At 39.1% G+C, this 21,163-nt stretch overlaps 1 protein-coding gene across 2 annotated transcripts in view; it reads left to right on the top strand.

Annotated features, from left to right (window-relative positions):
• The window catches only part of EP300 (E1A binding protein p300), an 84,522-nt gene that overhangs the window by 7,668 nt on the left and 55,691 nt on the right, over positions 1 to 21,163 (top strand). For both annotated transcript variants that reach the window (XM_055328034.1, XM_055328033.1), the window contains exon 2: positions 11,363 to 12,000. In XM_055328034.1, coding sequence (XP_055184009.1) covers positions 11,363 to 12,000 — 638 coding nt within the window. The remainder of the gene's footprint in view (positions 1 to 11,362; positions 12,001 to 21,163) is intronic.

The following is a 21,163-nucleotide window of genomic DNA, read 5'->3' as shown; positions in this document are numbered from 1 at the left end:
AAGGAATAGGGAACAATATGAAATGGAGACCAGAGAGATGGCTGTTTTAGGATTCCAGCTGTGATGAGGGTGGCCTGAATTACTAGATGGAAAGCAGTGAAAAGATGTGAGGAAAGTGGGTGATTAATTACACATAGGATATTGTGATAGAGGGAGCAAGGGTAATTCCCAAGTTTCAAGTTTGGGCAGCTGGATTGGTAAAGTTGCCATTTACTAAGATAGCAAACATAGGAAATGAAGTAATTGTGTATGGATGTAGTGGGGAAGGGTTGTGAAGAGTTAAATTTTGAACATTTTGAAGTGTGATTCTCCTGAGTTGAGTAGTCACTGCTTTCATTGGGTGTATCTTTTCTCTCATTTCAGCCAGCAACCATCGACTACCTGCCAAGTTTTATTAGACACTTGAACATGTAAAAATGAATCAAGGTTGCACTTTTTGCTCTCAAAGCATTTAGGATCTATCTGGTGGGGTTGGTATACAGGTCCACACAATTTCCCAATGAGTTATACACTGAAAAATGTTTTAAAAAGTTGTGATAAAGATAGAGAATAGGGATTGTTTCTTACAGGGTGGATTTGGAGAACGAAGGGAAAAACGTCAGAGAGAAAATATATTTGAACAGAGGTAGGAGAACTTTTAAGATAACTTAGAAGTAGAGAAAGTTGGAAGAGTATTTCTGTTTTAGGTGGAAAAAATGCAGGTGGTTCTAATATGACTGGAATGCAGACTATGGTGTAACATGTCTGCAGACAGAAATGTAAGGAGTTTAACATTTACCATCAGGATAAAAATTTTCTGAACAAGAGAATGGCATGGTCAGGGAAAAGGGAAAGACAAATTTTGGTGACACGGTACAGGATCAGTATCAAGAACACCTAATGGCAGGGAAGACTAGGGGTATGTCATTCATCTTTTGAAGTGCACTTCCATTTGCCTTGGAAGTTTTTGTTAGATTAATTATTTATGTGAATTGTTATTTTTTAAGGTCCAAGTTTTGTTTATCAGTTGTCTTAAATGTAGAGGATACAGCAGGTAACTCAGAAACATTCACACACTCCTTTTTCATTACAGATATGCAATCTTTAGGAATTTTTTGTTTTTTGTAGAGATGGTATGATAGCTCTATCATATAGGATCCCCTATAGGCATTTCATTATCTCAGAACAAAACCCCAGTCAGGCAAACAAATCTTAGCCTCACCGCAAAGCTCCCAAGATGTTACCACTACTCAAAATCAAGAAATGATCAGCAATAGTTTAATTAACATGCCGTTTAGGTTTAATATGAACATGTCATTGAGTTGATTTTTGAGGTGGGATTTTAATAAACAATAGTGTCCTCACCTTTAGTTAAATTCATGCCAAGAAGTGTCACTATATTTATAAATTGATGAAGAGCAAAACAGATAGTATAAAACTTCTAAAAGTGGGCCCGAGGTCATACATTTGGGATCAATTAGAGCACTTTGTTTCAATTTTGAGATCTAACTTAAATGTGTTGGGGTTGAGGCAACTTGAAGTCAGTCACTTGCCAAGGTATAGGTATACCTTTTGATGTCATGGTTGCAGGACAATGTTAACTGCATATTTTGAAATTTGCATGTACTTCTGCCCTTTGCCTCCATTGGATTTCAAAATTCAACACTTGCTGCTAACATGCATAGCTATGTGATCCTGTATGGCCTAATATTGATAATCATCTTCAGTCCAAATTTGTATATAACTCAAAAGATTGTTTCCACTTGTCTTGAAAAGGATTAGAAATCTTATCTGTTTTTCCAGCATGGATATTTCATTTAATTTTCTTCGTCTTTCAAAAGTAGTTTGTGCACCTTTCTTTCCCTAATAGGTGGGTTGTATGTGATTAGTTCTGCTTCATCTACAGAGTATCAAAATACTATTTTTTTAAAAAAGATTTGTTAGAACGAGCGAAGGGGAAGGGGCAGAGGGAGAGGGAGAAGCAAGCAGACTCCTTGCTGAGCATGGATAAACACATACAAAATCAGTACGTAATAATGAAAGGATGTTTTGACTCAATACTAGTTTCCCATATATTCAATCCAAATTCAATCTATGCAGGGCTTGATCCCAGGATCATGACCTGAGCCAAAGGCAGATGCTTAACTGACTGAGCCACCCAGACACCCTCAAAATACTGTTTTTAAATAAAGCACTGAATGAAGTAACATTAGATATCTTGTTTCAACTTAATTCTTTTTTTTCTTTTTTTCTCTGTGTGTGTGTGTTTCAGCCTAATTCATGAGGTTTGCAAATTTGCCTCATTTTAAAGACTACAATGTATTAAAATGTCATGCTTTTTAAGGGCTCCAAACAGCTGAGTTAATGATGTAGGAGTGCCCTAAACCAATAAGGAGAGATCTTTGTTACATTATCAATGTCTAGCCAAACTGTTACCAGATTTATTGAAGTTATGTAGATTTGGCTTTCATTTCCATCCTTATTTTTTAAAATCTTCAATCTCTCACCTGGAATAGAGGCTCTAGCATTCTGTTCTCTGTCCACCTCTTCGCTCACTTTGCTCTCCCTACTTTGAATTCTTTTAGTGCTGAACAGGCTGAGCTTTAGGTTGTTCACATCCTATATACTCTTTCCCTCTACTCCATCTGTCCTGCTCCTACTTGCCCTCTGGCCTCACCACTGGATTAAAGGAAAGAAAGGTTTTGAGATCTGGAATTTTTTAAAGCATTTTAATGTCATAGAGAAAACTAAATGAAAGAATCAGTGGGTGAATTTTATCTTCTAAGTGGATACTCGAGAATTGAATGGTTTTGGGACAGTATGGATATTAGCATGGGTATTTTGCTTATGTGCACAGTTTAAGAGCAAAACTGATCTTTTATTTAACTTCAGTTTGCCTGAAGCACAAAAAGCCTGTTTCTCCAACAAATAATGTTTGGGCTTTTTAAATGGGGGGGAAATGTAAAAGTGGGAAGAGGTGCTGTGCTGTTTAGTAGAATTAGATTTTGATCCAAAATTATTTCAAGTTTCACATCCTAATTAGTAACTTGAAAAAAAAAGCCTCTTATTTATGCTTACAGTGCAGTGTGGGATTGTATTGTTAAGAATTCTAATTTTGAAGGTTATGCTTCATTTATATATTTCATGGTGGTAGTGTTTATCTAATTTCTCATATATTGTGAAATCATCTTGATCTTGATTTTTGGAAAGGCTAAGTGATGTGAATACTCATTTTGCAGGAGGTAATATGGCTGACTCCATAATAGCAATATAGAAAATACCAAGGATGACTTACAAAATCAGTATGTAATAATGAAAGGATGTTTTGACTCAACACTAGTTTCCCATATATTCATTCTGAATTCGTTTTTGTTTAGATTGTCACATTTCTAATACCTGGTCCATCATATATTCTAAACTTTGCAAATCACATTTGAATCTGGCCTGTCACATTTGTACCACCGTGTTTGGATTGAATGTACACTCAGGTGAAGAAACATTTTACTCAAAGTTACTTTGTAGTTGAGCATCATTAAAGGTATTTGGGAACTTGTCAAGGAACTATTTGGAAGATATAGTCTGCTATTATTGATTGGTCTTGATAATTTTTTGAAAGCAAGCAGAAAATGTCTTACTGGATATAGTATGTGAGTTCATTCAACAGTTGTTTGTGATACTCTTTGGTAATATTTGCCATAGGATGGTGTAAAAGGTAATGAAATAAATTTCAGATTTATAAATTTCTAATCATAAAGGGTGCAATTAAGCAACTATTTAGGAGCTTACTTTAATATCTTAAAAAGTTACTTGTCATTTCCTTTCTACCTCCTACTTCTCCATCCACTGCAGGGTGGTATTTGCTCTTTATAACTCCACTGAACTGCTCTTACCTAGGTTAGTAAATATCTCCTAGTATCTCCATTTAGTAAATTCTCTCTAGAGCATGGGACACCACGAACATTTCCTTCTTGGAACCTGGTTTCCAAGATAGTATTTCTGGTGGATGGGCTGGGGAATGTTGGGTTTTAACATTGTTTGATGGTTAAAATTATTGTCCCTTAAATACCTGTATATATGATGGTCCCCTTAATGTCTGGTGGTGACTTAAGCTCCACATTTTTCTTACATCACAATGTTTTTCTCTGGATTGTTCATCTGTATAACAGAGCCCCTATCTACTCTTAGGCCCTCTAACCCAGGAACTTAGGACTCATCCATGTCTTTTTTCTTAACCTCCTACCTATAGTCAGAGTTCTTTTTGAGTGGCATCTTTGATGCCTCTGCCCATTTAGTACTTCTGCTCCAGGATTAACTGCTAGTTTTTTTGTTACTTCTCCAGCAGCAGCCTCCTGACCAGTCTCTGACTCCAGACTTATCTGTCCAATTCATTCTTCATCTTGTTTACTCGAGTGGGCTCTGATAAATACAAATTTGTTCATACCATATTTTTGCTTAAAATTCTTAAGTAGATCAATTATGTCTTTAGAATAAAAATTCCAAACCCTTAGGTTAAGGGACCCTCTAGGTTTCTCATGTTTGCTGAACATTCAATTTTATTCAGCTGATCTGAACTAATCCCTATGAAGGGCAAGTTCACATGGGGGCCTGAGAAGATGATTTATTTGAACCTTCATTTTTCTCCCTTTCCTTGAAGAATAAGGAAGAACTTGAAGAGCTTATTAGTAACAAGCATGAAATTGAGGCTGGTCAGTACTAAAACCCACCATTCAGTAGGATTTCCTAAATTGTGATATTAAATTTTTATTTTTTATTTATTTTAAAGATTTATTTATTTTAAAGATTTATTTATTTATTTATTTATTTATTTATTTATTTATTCATTCATTCATTTATTTATTTATTTATTTATTTATTGAGAGAGGCAGAGACACAGGCAGAGGGAGAAGCAGGCTCCATGCCAGGAGCCTGATGCGGGACTTGATCCCAGGACTCCAGGATCGCGCCCTGGGCCAAAGGCAGGCACCAAACTGCTGAGCCACCCAGGGATCTCCGTGATATTAAATTTTTAAATTCTGTTTTTCCCTGTGTGGCTCAGTGATTTTGCGCCTGCCTGCTGCCCAGGGTGTGATCCTGGAGTCCTGGGATCGAGTCCCACATCAGGCTCCCTGCATGGAGCCTGCTGCTTCTCCCTCTGCCTGTGTCTCTGCCCCCCCCCCATGTGTCTATAATAAACAAACAAATCTTTTTAAAAAATTATGTTTTTCCCTTGCATTTCAATACATATTGCTTTTAGTTTGGGACTTGCTTTTCTACTAGTTTTAGACCATGGGTTCCATTTGTTGTTTTGACAAAGTTGTGGGTAAGGAGTCACCCTGGACATTATCCTGGCCCCTCCTTCTGAATAGGAGGTTCTGAAATTTCTCATCAGGTGTTCAGATTCTCAGCCAGGGACACCAGAATCCTCTTCTATGTGAATTTCTCTTTCTCAGTAGACACTCTTCTAGCCCTAAAAAGAGAACAAAACTCCATGAAGACGGTAGACAGAGTTTTACTGTCTTTTTTGGTGGAAGGGGTGACTTGAGCTCACAGTTGCTAAATGAGGTCAGCTTATAGAATTGGGTTTAAATCCAGATATTTTGGACTCCCTGAGCAGTGCCAAGTTATAGATAACAATGATAGCTGATGGCATTTAGGAATCATATACGTCCAGAGCTTTGAGGTACAAAGTAGCTTAGGAGTAATAATGACTGTTCATGATATTAGATGAAATGAGTGTTTGATTAAAGTATATATGACTTTTCCATAGTCTCTCAAATTTAATCAGCTTAGTTGTTGAAAGTGTTTTAAGTAGAGGTAAGAACTTTTATTAAGTTATAAATACCAAATAAGATATAATTACAATATTCAATTTTAGAATTGCTGGATACATTTAATTCTGTGAGCATATGTTAGATCTTGTGAGAAATGTAAATATTTATTAAATGCAACCCTTGGGGTGCCTGGGTGGCTCAGTTGGTTAAGCATCCAACTCTTGATTTTGGCTCAGCTCATGCTCTCTGGGCTGTGCAGTAGAGCCCCATGACCAGCTTCCTTGTTGAGTGGAGAGTCTGCTTGAGATTCTTTTGACTCTACCCCAACCCGTGTGTACACGTGCTCACACATGCTCTCTCTCTCTCATTTATAAATAAATAAAGTAAAATAACCTTTATCCTTCAGATATTTATAATTTGGTAATGAAGTAAGATGTACACAGATGTTTAGTTATAACAAAAGATGAAGATAATGAAGTGCATGAATGAGGTTGAGAGTCATCTTAGGAAATAGTGTTAGGATCAATCTTTGAGTTGAAACCTGAGTAGTAGTAACTACAATTTAGGTCTATTGGAAGTACAGGATTGGGACGCCTGAGTGGCTCAGTGATTGAGCATCCCGCTTTTGGCTCAGGTTTTGATCCTGGGGTGCTGGGATGGAGTCTCACATCAGGCTCCCCGCAGGGAGCCTGGTTCTTCCTCTGCCTATGTCTCTGCCTCTCTCTCGGTCTCTCGTGAATAAATAAATAAAATCTTTTTAAAAGTACAGAATTGCCATTAAAAAAAAGAAAAATCCTAAACTTTTATTTTCAGGGTCTACCAGTGTAAATCCTCCTGTTTGTCTTCACAGTGGAGCTTAACTTTGTAATGTGATGTGAACTGTTTTTGCATAAACCTGAAACAGCAATCAAATGCAGTAGATTTGGCTATAGTACAGGTTAAATTAAAATCCTTGAGATTCGGGGGATCCCTGGGTGGCTCAGCGGTTTGGCGCCTGCCTTTGGCCCAGGGCGCGATCCTGGAGTCCCAGGATCGAGTCCCACGTCGGGCTCCCGACATGGAGCCTGCTTCTCCCTCCTCCTGTGTATGTCTCTGCCTCTCTCTCTTTCTGTGTCTATCATAAATAGATAAATAAATATTTTAAAAAAATCCTTGAAATTCTTGTGCCCCAAGTAAGACTTCCATATTACTGAAGTGGATTTATGCTCAGTGAATTCTGTGTCACTCTTACCTACTTTTGATATTGTTGAGAAGATTAGTGGGAATGATACAATTATTGAAGTGCCAAGAACAATGCCTGACACATTGAAAGTGCCTGATAAAAGTTCATTCTCATTATAAGATTGTTTTGTCTGCCAATTAGGTAATGATTCCATTGAATAATAATAGATGAAACATTTTCATGGTGTTTAATGTGTGTCAGGCACTATTCTAAATACGTATATTAACTCATTTAATCCTTATAATCTATGAAGTAGGTACTTTCCTATTATACAGAGGGAGAGACTAGCCTCTTCTGTGTGTACTTCAGAGTTCTTTTGTCTGATTCTCTGAAAAACTGTTAGGATTTTGATTGGCATTGCACTGAGTGTGTAATTTTTCTTGTATTTATTGCTTTGGCTAGATGTTCCAGTACAATGTTGAATTAGAAATGTTTGTCATGGGTATATTTATCTTGTTCTTATGCTAAAGAGACTTTTGATGTTGGTCCATTAATGCATATTTGCTGTCAGTTTTTAGGTTTTGGATGGAACCTTTTATCAATTTAAGGAAGTTCCCATCACTTTTTTGATGGATGTAGTTTTTTGTTTTTTTGTTTTTTAAATGTTATTTATTTATGAGAGACACACAGAGAGGGAGACACAGGCAGAGGGAAGAGAAGCAAGCTCCATGCAGGAGCCTGATGCGGGACTCTGAGCTAAAGGCGGATGCTCAACTGCTGAGCAACCTAGGTGTCCCATCACAGTTCTATCTATCTATCATCTATCTATCTGATTATTTATTCCCATTACAGTACTTTTTAAAGACGCTGATGAATTTGATTTGCTAGGGATTTGTTTTTGTTTGAGGGGGTTGAGTTTTTGCTTCTTATGTTCATGATTTTCTTTTCTTGTACTGGCCGTGTGATTTTTAGAATATTCTATTTTCTAGAAGTGTTTGTATGAGGTTGAATTGTCTTACTTTAAAGTTCAGTAGGACATCCCTGTAAAAACATTTAGATCTGGTATTTTCCTTATGGGAAGATTAGCCAGTGATTAAAATAGACTCTTTCTTTTCTTACTTTCAGAGAGAGTGCTCTTGCATGTGGGCTTGTGAAACGGGAGGGGCAGGGGGAGAAGGAGGGAGAATCCCAAGCAGACTTCCCTGAGCAGGAGCCTGATGCAGGACTCAATCTTAATGACCCTGAGATCATGACCTGAGCCAAAACCAAGAGTCAGATTCTTAACTGATTGCACCACCCAGGCACCTCCAGACTATTTCCTTAATAGTAACAGGATAATTCAAGCTTTCTATGTCTCCTTCTTTTAAACTTATTTAAATGGGAAGTTTCAATTTAATAGAATAGTGTAAAGGAATTCCCGTGTGTTACTTCAAGTTATTTTTGTACGCACATACATGCTCCCTCCTTTCTTTTTTTGCTGGGGTGTTTTATGGCAAATCCCAGACAAGTCATTTCACTAGAAATGCCTTAATATGTATCTCTTAGTTAAAAGGATTTGTTTTAACATAGTAACTATGCTGTTACCACACCCACCAAAATTGGTAATTTAATATTACCCACCACTCAGTCATGCTTTATTTTCCTAATTCTTTTTCTTTTTAAGACTTTATTAGTTATTTGAGAGAGTGTCACTGCGAAGGGCAGAAGGAGAGGGAGGGACAAAGAATCTTAAGCCGACTACCTTGCTGAGCACAGAGCCCAATGAGGAGCTCAATTGCACAACCCTGAGATCATGACCTGAGGTGAAACCAAGAGTAGGATGCTCAACTGAGCCAGGTGCCCCTCCCTGATTCTCTTCTTAAAAATGCGTGTGTGTGTGTGTGTGTGTGTGTGTGTTTGTTTTCTTTTTCTTTTTTTTATAGTTGTTTTGCAGGATCCAAACAGGACATACCTAGTTGTTGGATCTGTGATAAAAACTCCTCACATTCCCTTACATTTTTCCTTCATGTCATTGATTTGTTTCAGAAACTGGGACATTTATCCTACAGAATTTCTTTTTTTTTTTTTTAAAGATTTTATTTATTCATTTATAGAGAGAGAGAGAGGCAGAGACACAGGCAGAGGGAGAAGCAGGCTCCACGCAGGGAGCCTGATGTGGGACTCCATCCTGGGTCTCCAGGATCATGCCCTGGGCTGCAGGCAGCGCCAAACTGCTGCGCTACCAGGGCTGCCGCAGAATTTCTTTTTGATTAAGGTTTGGTGAATATTTTTCCAGGAACATACCCATTTTTGTCTCTTCAATTTTTTGTGTAAAGTTATGAGCTGTATTGCTTTCTGGTTTTTTTTTTTTTTCCTTAACTTTCCCAGAAATTTATTTCTCTTATTCAAAGAACCTGCGTTTTCTGGTTTTGTTGGTACCCTCTCAGTTGCATCTCTCCTTTTCTCTTTTGTTGATAATTCTTTTATCTTTGGTTATCTTGCTGCTGTTCTTTTTCTGACATAGTAACTTGGCTAGGGCAGCCCCGGTGGCACAGCGGTTTAGCGCCGCTTACGGCCCAGGGTGTGATCCTGGAGACCCTGCATCGAGTCCCACGTCAGGCTCTCTGCATGGAGCCTGCTTCTCCCTCTGCCTGTGTCTCTGCCTCTCTGTCTCTCATGTATAAATAAATGTAATCTTTAAAAAAATAAAACTTTATTTGTATTCCAAAACAACTAAGGTACGTTTTATAGTGGAAGAGCACAAAATGATTTTTCAAAAGGAAATAATAAAACTATAAAAGTCTGGACTTTGAATCATGCCCTGTGATCCTGGGATGTGATTGAGAGCAATTATAATATGACCAGATGCTTAAGTGTGTTGGACATTAGGGAGTTGGTGTATAAGTGGTGAGACTTGTCCTTCACAAAAAGCTACAGTCTGTATGCAGAGGTGGCATTAGGGGGTGGTGGAAGGAAGAGATAGCAGGAAGGAGGGGAGAGAGACAGATACACAGATAATTTCAGTGCCATTATAGAATCCTCTTAAAATAGGAAGGGCACATATGGGAAGAATTGTGCTTAGGAACCAACACTAATTGGACCAAGTAGATCATTACTAAGTGGTATCTTGTCTTCAAGGAATGGTCTGTCTTTTTAATAGTATAATCAGTTGTAGAGCCACATATATCTAATTATTAAATACCCAATTAGGCTTTGTTAATGTGAAAGCTACTTGGGGAATTAAAAGGAGAAAAAAAAAACAAAACCTCAAAACACCTCATTCTGTATAATGAGTTAATACTGTTATTCCACAGATCAACCAGGGACAATTCTTTCCTTCCGGTGGACATTTGGTAATTTTTGGAGACCTTATTGTCACAAATGGGGTAGGGGTACCACTGGCATTGAGAGAGACCAAGGATCTGCTGCATATCTTACAATGTATAGGACAATCTCCTCTTCCCCCACAACAAAGAATATCCAGCCCAAAATATTCAGTAATGCCAAGATTGAGAAACTCTGAATTAATCCATAATTTGCATATTCTTTTTTGTGGGGTCAGGGTGATTTGTATGTTGTTGAAGGAGCTAGAGGCATGGTTTTGTATCCTATTACAGCAAGATTTTGATTAAGGAAAACTAATCTTGCAGGCTGAGGTCAGGTGAAAGGGAATTCACTCAGATCAAGGACTTGTTTTGTGGCAGGCACTGTACTGTAATAGGCACTTGGTAAAGAATGGCAGATAGACCCTGTCTTCATGAAGCTCACAGTGAATGTTTTGCAAATGGTGGATCTTTTGTATCCATTGTCTTCACTTGATTTTAGCCAAAAGATCAAGAAATCATCAGTTGTCTTTAGTATTGTATTTCAAATATTTTATTTCATTCTGAATTTAGTTTGTATATAGATAAGTTATTTTAACCTTTTATAAGGAATTCTGGAATATTAAAAATTTTTTTATCTTTTTCATGATCATGGGTACAAACTCAGCAACTCATAATGGGTGTTGTGCTAACATTTAATCCTTTTTCCTTTGGTCTTAGGTACAGTTCATAAGTGTTTAAACTTGTTGACATGATCAAATATTCTCTAATTTTTAAATACATATGTAACATTTTTTTTTAGTATAATATGAAAGACTGCAGTACAAATAGTATCCCATGGAGTGAGGTTTGAAAATATTTAATGCTGGGGATCCCGGGGTGGCTCAGTGGTTTAGCACCTGCCTTCGGCCTAGGGCATGATCTTGGAGTACCGGGATCGAATCCCACATCAGGCTCCCTGCAGGGAGCCTGCTTCTCCCTCTGCCTGTGTCTCTGCCTGTCTCTGTGTGTCTCTCGTGAATAAATAAAATCTTAAAAAAAAGAAAAAGAAAAAGAAAATATTTAATGCTTATCCAGAACAAAGCATAGAGCAATTTGTAATTTTGATTCTGTCAACTTTAATCTTTATCTTTTCTCTTTCCTTTTAGATTTTGGCTCTCTGTTTGATTTGGAGCATGACTTACCAGATGAATTAATCAACTCTACAGAATTGGGACTAACCAATGGTGGTGATATTAGTCAGCTTCAGACAAGTCTTGGCATAGTACAAGATGCAGCCTCTAAACATAAACAACTGTCAGAATTGCTACGGTCTGGTAGTTCCCCTAACCTCAATATGGGGGTTGGTGGCCCAGGCCAAGGCATGGCCAGCCAGCCCCAACAGAACAGTCCTGGATTAGGTTTGATAAATAGCATGGTTAAAAGCCCAATGGCGCAGGCAGGCTTGACTTCTCCCAACATGGGGATGGGCACTAGTGGACCAAATCAGGGTCCTACGCCATCTGCAGCAGGTATGATGAACAGTCCAGTAAATCAGCCTGCCATGGGAATGAACACAGGGATGAATGCTGGCATGAATCCTGGAATGTTGAATGCAGGCAATGGACAGGGGATGATGCCTAATCAAGTCATGAACGGTTCAATTGGAGCAGGCCGGGGGCGACCTAATATGCAGTACCCAAACCCAGGCATGGGAAATGCTGGCAGTTTAATGACCGAGCCACTACAGCAAGGCTCTCCTCAGATGGGAGGACAAACGGGATTGAGAGGCCCTCAGCCTCTTAAGGTAAGTTCAGTTTTGGTTTGTATGCACTATCAGTTTGTTTTGATTGTTCCGATGATGGAAGGAGGGCTTGAGGTCAGTTACTCGTTTATTCTTTACCATTCATGCTTGATTTTTTTATATGGTGTACTATTTCTCAAACATATGCCAAGGGTCTGTGTTGTCACAAATTTTATGAAGCTCTTATATTAATTTTGAATAAAACTGTTATTTTACAGCTCAGTGATACTGTATACTGGTTCCTATTCTCTCAGTATTAGAATGTTAAAGAATAGATATTAGAATATTTTCACAAATACTAGAATATTTTTTGCTCTTTTCTAAGCCCATTTTTAGTTTTCATATCCTCGTAAAAATACGGTTTTGAGCTAGCTGGCTTCATACCATCTTCAGATAGACATCACTTATTTCCATTACTTGGAATGTCCCTGGTTTTCAAGAGGTATTTATTCTAAAAGATTTATTAAATGTGGGATGCCTGGGTGGCTCAGCAGTTAAGCATCTGCCTTCGGCTCAGGGTGTGATCCTGGGGTTCTGGGATCGAGTCCCACGTCGGTCTTCCTGCATGGAGCCTGCTTTTCCCTCTGCCTCTCTCTGTGTGTGTCTCTCATGAATAAATAAATGAAATCTTAAAAAAAAAATTTTATTAAATGTTATTTTTTTTCTCAGTTGATGGACATAAAGGTGTATTCGTTTACTCTGGAACCTCAATATACCAAATGTCCAGTTAACCTAATTTTGGTCATTGATTGAAAGGCTTCTCTTTTTCAAAAAGCCTACTTTTTTTGCTTTATTAAGTAAAGCTAAATATATTTTCTGAAACTTTAAAAATGTGTTCTTTATATACACAATTAAGATGTTATGGGGATCCCTGGGTGGCTTGGCGGTTTAGTGCTTGCCTTCGGCCCAGGGCATGATCCTGGAGTCCCCGGATCACATCCCGCGTCAGGCTGCATGGAGCCTGCTTCTTCCTCTGCCTGTGTCTCTGCTTCTCTTTCTCTTTCTCTTTCTCTTTCTCTTTCTCTTTCTCTTTCTCTTTCTCTTTCTCTTTCTCTCTCTCTCTGTCTTGAATGAAAAAATAAAATCTTTTTTTTTTTTAATTTTTTATTTATTTATGATAGTCATACAGTGAGAGAGAGAGAGAGAGAGGCAGAGACACAGGCAGAGGGGGAAGCAGGCTCCATGCACCGGGAGCCCGACGTGGGATTCGATCCCGGGTCTCCAGGATCTTGCCCTGGGCCAAAGGCAGGGGCCAAACCGCTGCGCCACCCAGGGATCCCAAAATAAAATCTTAAAAAAAAAGAATTAAGATGTTTTAAGCATATATTTGATGCCTATTCCTTCATATTTTTCCTACATATTTATTTTTTTCTTGAAGTGGTATATTACAATTGCCAGCACCTGATATATAATTAGTAAATACTTGCTGAATGAAAAAGATGGCTTTTCTTGGAAGGTGATATTGGAGATGGGTAAGATTTTCACAAGGAGTTAAGAGCAAGCTCTTTCTGTAAGAGGAATAACTGAGTAGGCTTTGGGACTTTGTGTTCATGAGAGTCATGATGATGAGAGAGAGTTCAGCTATGAGATTAAGATATGGGGACGAGAAGCAGCCTGGGTGGCTCAGTTGGGTAAGCATCTGACTTGATCTCATTTAGGTCTTGATCTCAGGGTTTGAGTTTAAGTCCCATGTTGGGCACTAGGATGGGCATGGAGCCTACTTAAAGAAAAGGCATAGGGATGAATACAGAGTGGGGAGACTGAGGTCACATTCCATGCATGAAAGCCCTTAAATTTATGCTACACAGTAAAGAATATTGATCTCTTAACTTAGGGAAAGATTGTTTGTCATTCCTGCCTCTGTAGATTCTCCCTTTTTGGCACTTTAATATTGCTATGTTGATGTGGTTAGGTTAGAATATTTGGAGTGGAAAACAGAAACCAGAAGCTAAAATATTTATTAGGTGCATCTTCTAGATTTTAAAACATAGCTGTGAAGAGTCCCTGCCCTCCTGATGTTTATACTCTAGTGGGGAGAGGTGGGCTGACAGACTAAACCTTCACTGATTGATCAAATATTTATTGATCCCTAGCTTTGGTGTTGAAGATAGAGAATGAGTGTTTCATAGACCTTATATTCTAGTGTGCACATAAGTTGTAAGTTATGATATTCCATCTGTGCTATGAAGAAAAAATTAAAAAGGAAAGGCTCAGGGGTACCTGGCTGGCTCAACTGGTAGAACATGCAACTAGGGGATCTAAGTTTGAGCCCCACATTGTGTGTAGAGATTACTTAAAATCTTGAGGGGCTCAATCGGTTAAGTGGCTGCCTTCAGCTCAGGTCATGATCCTAGGGTCCTGGGATTGAGCCTGGATTCGGGCTCCATGCTCAACGGGGAGTCTGCTCCCTCTGCTGCTCTCCTACATGTGTGTTCTCTCTGTCAGGCAAATAAATAAGAATAAAATCTTTTTTATTTGTTTATTTATGAGAGACACACAGAAGAGAGAGGCAGAGACACAGGCAGAGGGAGAAGCAGGCTCCATGCAGGGAGCCTGACTTGGGACTCGATCCCGGGTTTCCAGGATCACACCCTGGGCCGTAGGCGGCGCTAAACTGCTGTGCCACCTGGGCTGCCCCTAAAATCTTTTTTTTTTTTTTTTAAAGGAAAGGCTCAGTAGGAGTGGGACACTGTTTTATTTATAATCTAAATTACAGGGATGCCTGGGTGGCTCAGCAGTTAAGTGTCTGCCTTTGGCTCAGGGCATGATCCCAGAGTCCCGGAATCGAGTCCCACGTCTGGCTCCCTCCCTGCATGGAACCTGCTTCTCCCTCTGCCTATGTCTCTGCCTCTCTCATAAATAAATAAATAAAATCTTTAAAAAAAAAAAAGTCTAAATCACAATTTCTTTTCTTTTGTGTTTTTTTTTCTTTTTGACCTGAGTCGAAGGCAGATGCTTAACCAACTAAGCAACCCAGGTACCCCTAAATCACAGATTTCTTTTATCAGCATTGTTTGAGACATATAGCAGTGTACAAAACATACAAAAATCCCTCTCTTTGTGCAGCTTTTATATTTATGGAATGGAGGAATTCAAATATAAAAATATTACTAGTAAAATATTTTGTGGTTTTAAGTGAGTCCCACGTGTATTTATATTTATGAATTGATATTGTAAAGTACAGCAATAACTAACACATAACATCTCTAAATTCTTATTTAGTAAATAAGTTTTGGGGAATTATGGAAGTTTGGAATGAGATACCTAATTAATAGACAAGTAAATACTTTAATAAAACTACAAGTTTTCTCTTTGTAGCAAGAAAAAAAAGCTTTTATTCATTACATTTCTTCTAAAATTCCTAAGAGTTCTAGTGATATTTAAGAATCAGGAACTAAGGAACTTTTCAGTGAAACTTGAAGATTTGAACCCTCTTGGCAAATGGCAGTGGCTTTTGTACACATTCTTCTTATGGATGAATCTGGTTCAGTGTGTGCAGGCAGGTTGTGACATTCCTACTTAAAACCTTCTTCCAAGTCCTAACAGTGGTTTTTGGAAAAAAACTTGGATCATATCCTCTTTTAATCTAGATTTTGATTTTAGAGTTAGTGTAAAATAAATACAAAATGTTTTATGTCTTCAGCTTATTTCTGATTAGTTCAGGAGGGTGGAGTGAAGGGCAGAATAGTGCTAATGTGAATCCCGCTGCCTGCGTCTGGGCTGTTAACCTGGTCGTCTTCCTCTTCAGCTATATATTGTCAGGTTTCTTGGTTAAATCCTTTAATTCTCCACAAACATCACAAAACATTATATGTGCCTCCTTAAAAATGCTGCTGACGAAAGACATTTTTGAAAATCTTTTTACCTAATAGCTGCCCTTTATTTATGAAGAAAGCAATGAAGTTTATCATCATAGTTAATGGTACGGACTGGAGCTTTCCTGCCTGGGTTAAAAATGAGCTCAGGCACTCCCATAGTAGCTATATTACCTTCGGCATCCTGCTTGCTCTACCTCAGTTTTCCCGCCTGTACAATGGAAATAGTAAAAGTGGCTGTAACCTACCTCATGGAATTATTGGGGAAATAAATGATTAGTCCAAGTAAGCTCCTTGTGAGTGGTATATAGTAAGGACTTATTTGTAGAGTAGTAATGGTAGTGTTTAGTGTTATTAGTAGCAATAGTAGCAAGTAGTTAGTATTTATTGTAGTTCCCATTTTGTGATGTTCTTAAAACATTTTTATGGGGAGGGGGAAAATCAAATCTAGACACATAGTTAAGCTGTAATCTTCTAGAATTGTAGTTCTTGGCTACAATAGGAGATCACATAGTATATACCACATGAACAGCTGTTGGCTGGAGGAGGTGAGAATGCCCACTATTAGAGACTTCAGTGGATTAATAGTATATAAATTTGGTGGAAGATTAACTTTCTTTGGAATTAAGGGCTTTGTATTCAGGAAGTGTTCATTAATATTCTAGAGGGTCCCCCCCCCCTTCTTAGAAAATAAAAAAATATAGGTGGCTCGGTCAGGTAAGTGCCTTCAGCTCAGGTCATGATCCTCCGTGTCCTGGGATTGAGCCCCATGTTGGTACTCACCACTTAGTGGGGAGTCTGCTTCTCCCTCTCCCTCTGCTGCTCCTCTACAGCGTGCTTGCACTCTGTCTCTTAAGTAAATAAAATCTTAAAAAAAAATAAGAATAAAATATTTTCTATAAAAGAGCTCATTAAAGAGAAAAGATCCAGAATTATTAAATAACATTAGACAGTATAATTGTACCTAAATTAGTGTTAGGCTCTAAAAGCTGTATATGTTCGGGCCATTAATTCTAACATCAACTTTTTTATTCCCGTTATACAGGTAAGGGAACAAAGTCAGGGAATGGGTAATTACAGCGAACTCGTGTGTTTCTGAATAAAAAGTCTATGTTGTTTATCACTGTAGTATAAAGTCATTCTATTATTATCCATATATTGATAAAACCTAAGCAACTAAAAACAGATACAATGCTTTTATGCAGCAACAGTCATCTCCTCACTTACTGTAACCTTATATAGGGATGATCATTGCTATACTAAGACCTTGTAAGAGCAAGAACCGTGCCCTTGGTTTCTATAATTCTGCCTTAGTGATCCCTGGACCTTTCACAGATACAGCCTTGGGGCATTAAAAAAAAAAGATGGGGATCCCTGGGTGGGTTAGCGGTTTAGTGCCTTGCCTTTGGCCCAGGGTACGATCCTGGAGTCCCGGGATCGAGTCCCGTGTTGGGCTCCCGTCGTGGAGCCTGCTTCTCCCTCTGCCTGTGTCTCTGCCTCTCTCTCTCTCTCTATCATGAATAAATAAGTAAAAAGTCTTAAAAGATTATTTATTTATTTAAGCAAGAGAAAGAGTGGAGGGGGAGAGAAAGAATACCAAACCGACTTAGCTGAGCACAGACCACATGTGGGGCTCGATCCCAGGAGTGCAAGATTATGACCTGAGCTGAAACCAAGAATCAGGCACTTAACCAACCCACTGAGCCACCCATGCTCCCCATCTTGGAGCATTTTTATATATTTTTTATTCTTACTCTATTGTCCTGGATCTGGGGGATGACCTAACTCTCCTCTGACTCTGGTTATATCACATGGTATGATGAGTTGTGTGTTAACACTCACACCATCCCCACTCCCATCCTCATCCCCACCCCCATCCCCATCTAGGGCTCAATCCCAGAACTCTGGGATCATGACCAGAGCCAATGGCAGACCCTTAACCTACTGAGCCACCCAGGCGCCCCTGTAGAGTCAGATTTTTGAGAAAGAAAAGATAGTGCTTGAGGCATTATTTTCAGTTGCCTAAAAATGTTGTGGCTTCCTGGTTTCCTGGTCCTCTGTCTTTTCTGTTTAGGTGGTTATCTGGATCACTTGAGGTATAGAGAAGGGGAACAGGATCAAATAAGGAACTATGGTGTAGCAGAAATTAAGTACAGTATATTTCCCTTCCCATTATATTTATATTTGGTGGAGGAGTATTGGGGGTTGGAGATATTGAAATAATAGGAATGGGGAAAATTGTGTATTCTGTGCAACACCGGCAGCAGAACTCTGAGGAAGCCAGAAAAGCCAAAAGCCTGAGAGTCTTTGTTGGTCAGAGTGACCAGAGGTGTCAGGAATGAGTTATTGCCAGCTGACCAACAGTCGGTGCAGTCTGTATATTTGAGGCCATAGTCCACTTTGGAGTTTCTAGGTAATGCATTATGATCGGGAAAACAGGCAATGTCAGGAACTAGTGGAAACCCAGTTGTTGGAAGTAGGTAAGGCAGTGTCTATGTGAACAAATGTGAAGAACCACATTCTACTGTGACATATTTGAGTTAGATATATTATGCTTCTTAAGAGATGAGGAGGCAGCTTACAAATCCCTGTGTTTTATATATGTAAATAATGGACTCCTAAAAGCTTAATTTATTGTCTGTTGGTCTTTTATAGTCTGTCCTGCAGATTCTATTAGGATAGCTTTCATTTTATGTCTGTCATGAATTTCCATGCTAATAGGAAACACAATAAAGTGAACTGTAACTCCCCCAGATGTAGGCTTATATATTATTGGAACTATATTCATATAAATATTAGTAGCTTATTTTTTTTAAGATTTTATTCATTTATTCATGAAAGAGAGAGAGAGAGAGAGAGAGAGAGAGAGGCAGAGATATAGAGGGAGAAGCAGGCTCCATGCAGGGACACCGACATGGGACTCGATCCCGGGTCTCCAGGATCACACCCTGGGCCGAAGGCGGTGCTAAACCACTGAGCCATCCAGGGATCCCAAATATTAGTACTTTATTTTTATTTTTTTAAAAGATTTTTATTTATTTATTCATAGAGACAGGGAGAGAGGCAGAGACACAGGCAGAAGGAGAAGCAGACACCATACAGAGAGCCTGACATGGGACTTGATCCGGGGTCTCCAGGATCACACCCTGGGCTGCAGGCGGCACTAAACCGCTGTGCCACCAGGGCTGCTCTCAAATACTTTAAAAGCATGTGGGGGGATCCCTGGGTGGCGCAGCGGTTTGGCGCCTGCCTTTGGCCCGGGGCGCGATCCTGGAGACCCGGGATCGAATCCCACGTCGGGCTCCCGGTGCATGGAGCCTGCTTCTCCCTCTGCCTGTGTCTCTGCCTCTCTCTCTCTCTCTCTCTCTCTCTCTCTCTCTCTCTCTCTCTGATTATCATAAATAAATAAAAATTAAAAAAAAAATAAATATTTAAAAGCATGTGGGCAGCAGCACTTGCAGTCCACTGAAAATACCAAAAGAAACCTGAACTTGAGTTTAAGCCTGTTTCTAATGTATTTGATCCTCCCTACAATCTTACTGGCCAGATTCACTTAGAAAATACCAATTATTGGAGATTGAAGCAGCAAGTCTTTAACTCTGAATGCTTCCCATTCAGGCTGCTGCCTTCTTGTATGTTTCCCACTCATACCTTGCCACTTCCCTGAAGGGAATTACTGAACTCCTAGTCTCTGATCTCATCTGGAAACCATAAATGTTCTTTAATTTTTCATTATTTTGCCTTTCCACTGCAGGCAAACCTTTGAACTGATAAAGATGTCATATTGTTATAAATTTGCAGAGTATAGATACTGTATACAATTTAAAGAACAGTTTTATTTAGAGGTTTTTGTATTTTATGACTTATAGATCCCCCCTCCCCCCGGAGTCAGTGGGTCTTTTGTCAATTAGGATTAGGGCAGGGGGGCCTACGTAGGTAAAGAACTAAGGTTCTTTCCTTTACTTATTTTATCATCTATGTTGTTTTATAAATGCACAAACATTTATTAGGGTAGAAAATGAACTCTTTAGTGGTCTAGACAATAAATGCTTCACAGAAACGGTAACTTTTGAAATGGATCTTAGAGGATGAGTAGAATCTGTAGCTGATGCTTAGTTTGGGTGTACCAATTAAGTAAGCAACAACAACCAAAAATATTGGACTGCCTTTTTGTGAACTTAGTATTTTATTTCCTTTACAGGTTATCTTTCAGAAATCAAATAAGAAAGGAATATGCCACTGCCTAGTTCTAGGGAAAAGGAAAATCTTTAAGGCAAATGCTGGAGATTTAAGAAGCAAGTTGCTCCTCAGATTTGCAAGTTAATGGGTACAGGATATAGTAGGATACCATGGGTAGATAGTCAGGCCTCATGAACATCATGAAGGCTCTGGGTAGAAAATAGAATAGACAGAAGGCAAGAAAAGCTGTTGGACACAGTCTACACAAGCTGTGATGAGGGGTTTGAATTAAGACAGTGACAGCGGACTGGGAACAGTTGTAGGGGCTGTGGTGGTGGTGGTATGTGTGTTTAGAGATAGAATTTGAAGGCCCCTCTCTGATGGAACTGGATCTGGCTGAGAAGAATAGAAATCTAGTATGATTCCTTTTAATTGAGCAGTAGCACCAGTCTCCTTAGTTTCTTCTTCTTTTTAAAGATTTTATCTATTTAGTCATGAGAGACACAGGCAGAGGGAGAAGCAGGCTCCATGCAGGGAGCCCGATGTGGGATCCGATTCCGGGATCAGGCCCTGGGGCAAAGGGAGGCGCTAAACCGCTAAGGCACCCAGGGATTCCCCCCAGTCTCCTTAGTTTCTATTCTGAGAGCTTTACTGTATGTTTTTAGTAGGTGGTGGTTGACTTGTGGTGGGTTCTTCTTTGGAAAAATAGGATTGTAAGTTGCATCATTATCAGTAAAACATTTGGTTTTGAATACTTAATACTCTGTTCTTTATTTTTTTAAGATTTTATTTATTTGAGATAGTATGAGTAGGAGGGCGGGGGGGGGGAAGGGCAGAGGCAGAGGGAGAAGCAGGCTCTCCACTCACCAGGGAGCTCGGATGTGGGGCTTGATCTCAGGACCCTGGGATTATGGCCTGAGCTGAAGGCAGATGCTTAACCTCTGAGCCCCATCCATGCACCCCATACTCTGTTCTTTAATGAGCTATCCAATATGTTTGCTCCAGATTGACTGTCATAAATGTAGATTAAAATCTACTTTTTTAAGTATATGGGAATATGCAGAGAGACTCAAAATACTTTAAGAGCCAGCCAGGTAATTTAATGAATAAACCAGCTAGGTTTAAGACAGCAAGGAATGATGTGGACTCTGAAATTTGCGTGTTCTAAGGGA

Source organism: Nyctereutes procyonoides, unplaced genomic scaffold (genome assembly GCF_905146905.1).
Source record: "Nyctereutes procyonoides isolate TBG_1078 unplaced genomic scaffold, NYPRO_anot_genome, whole genome shotgun sequence".
In the NCBI taxonomy this organism is placed as follows: domain Eukaryota; kingdom Metazoa; phylum Chordata; class Mammalia; order Carnivora; family Canidae; genus Nyctereutes; species Nyctereutes procyonoides.
Note: the sequence above shows the minus strand (reverse complement) of the source record. Positions and strands in the feature narration are given on the sequence as shown.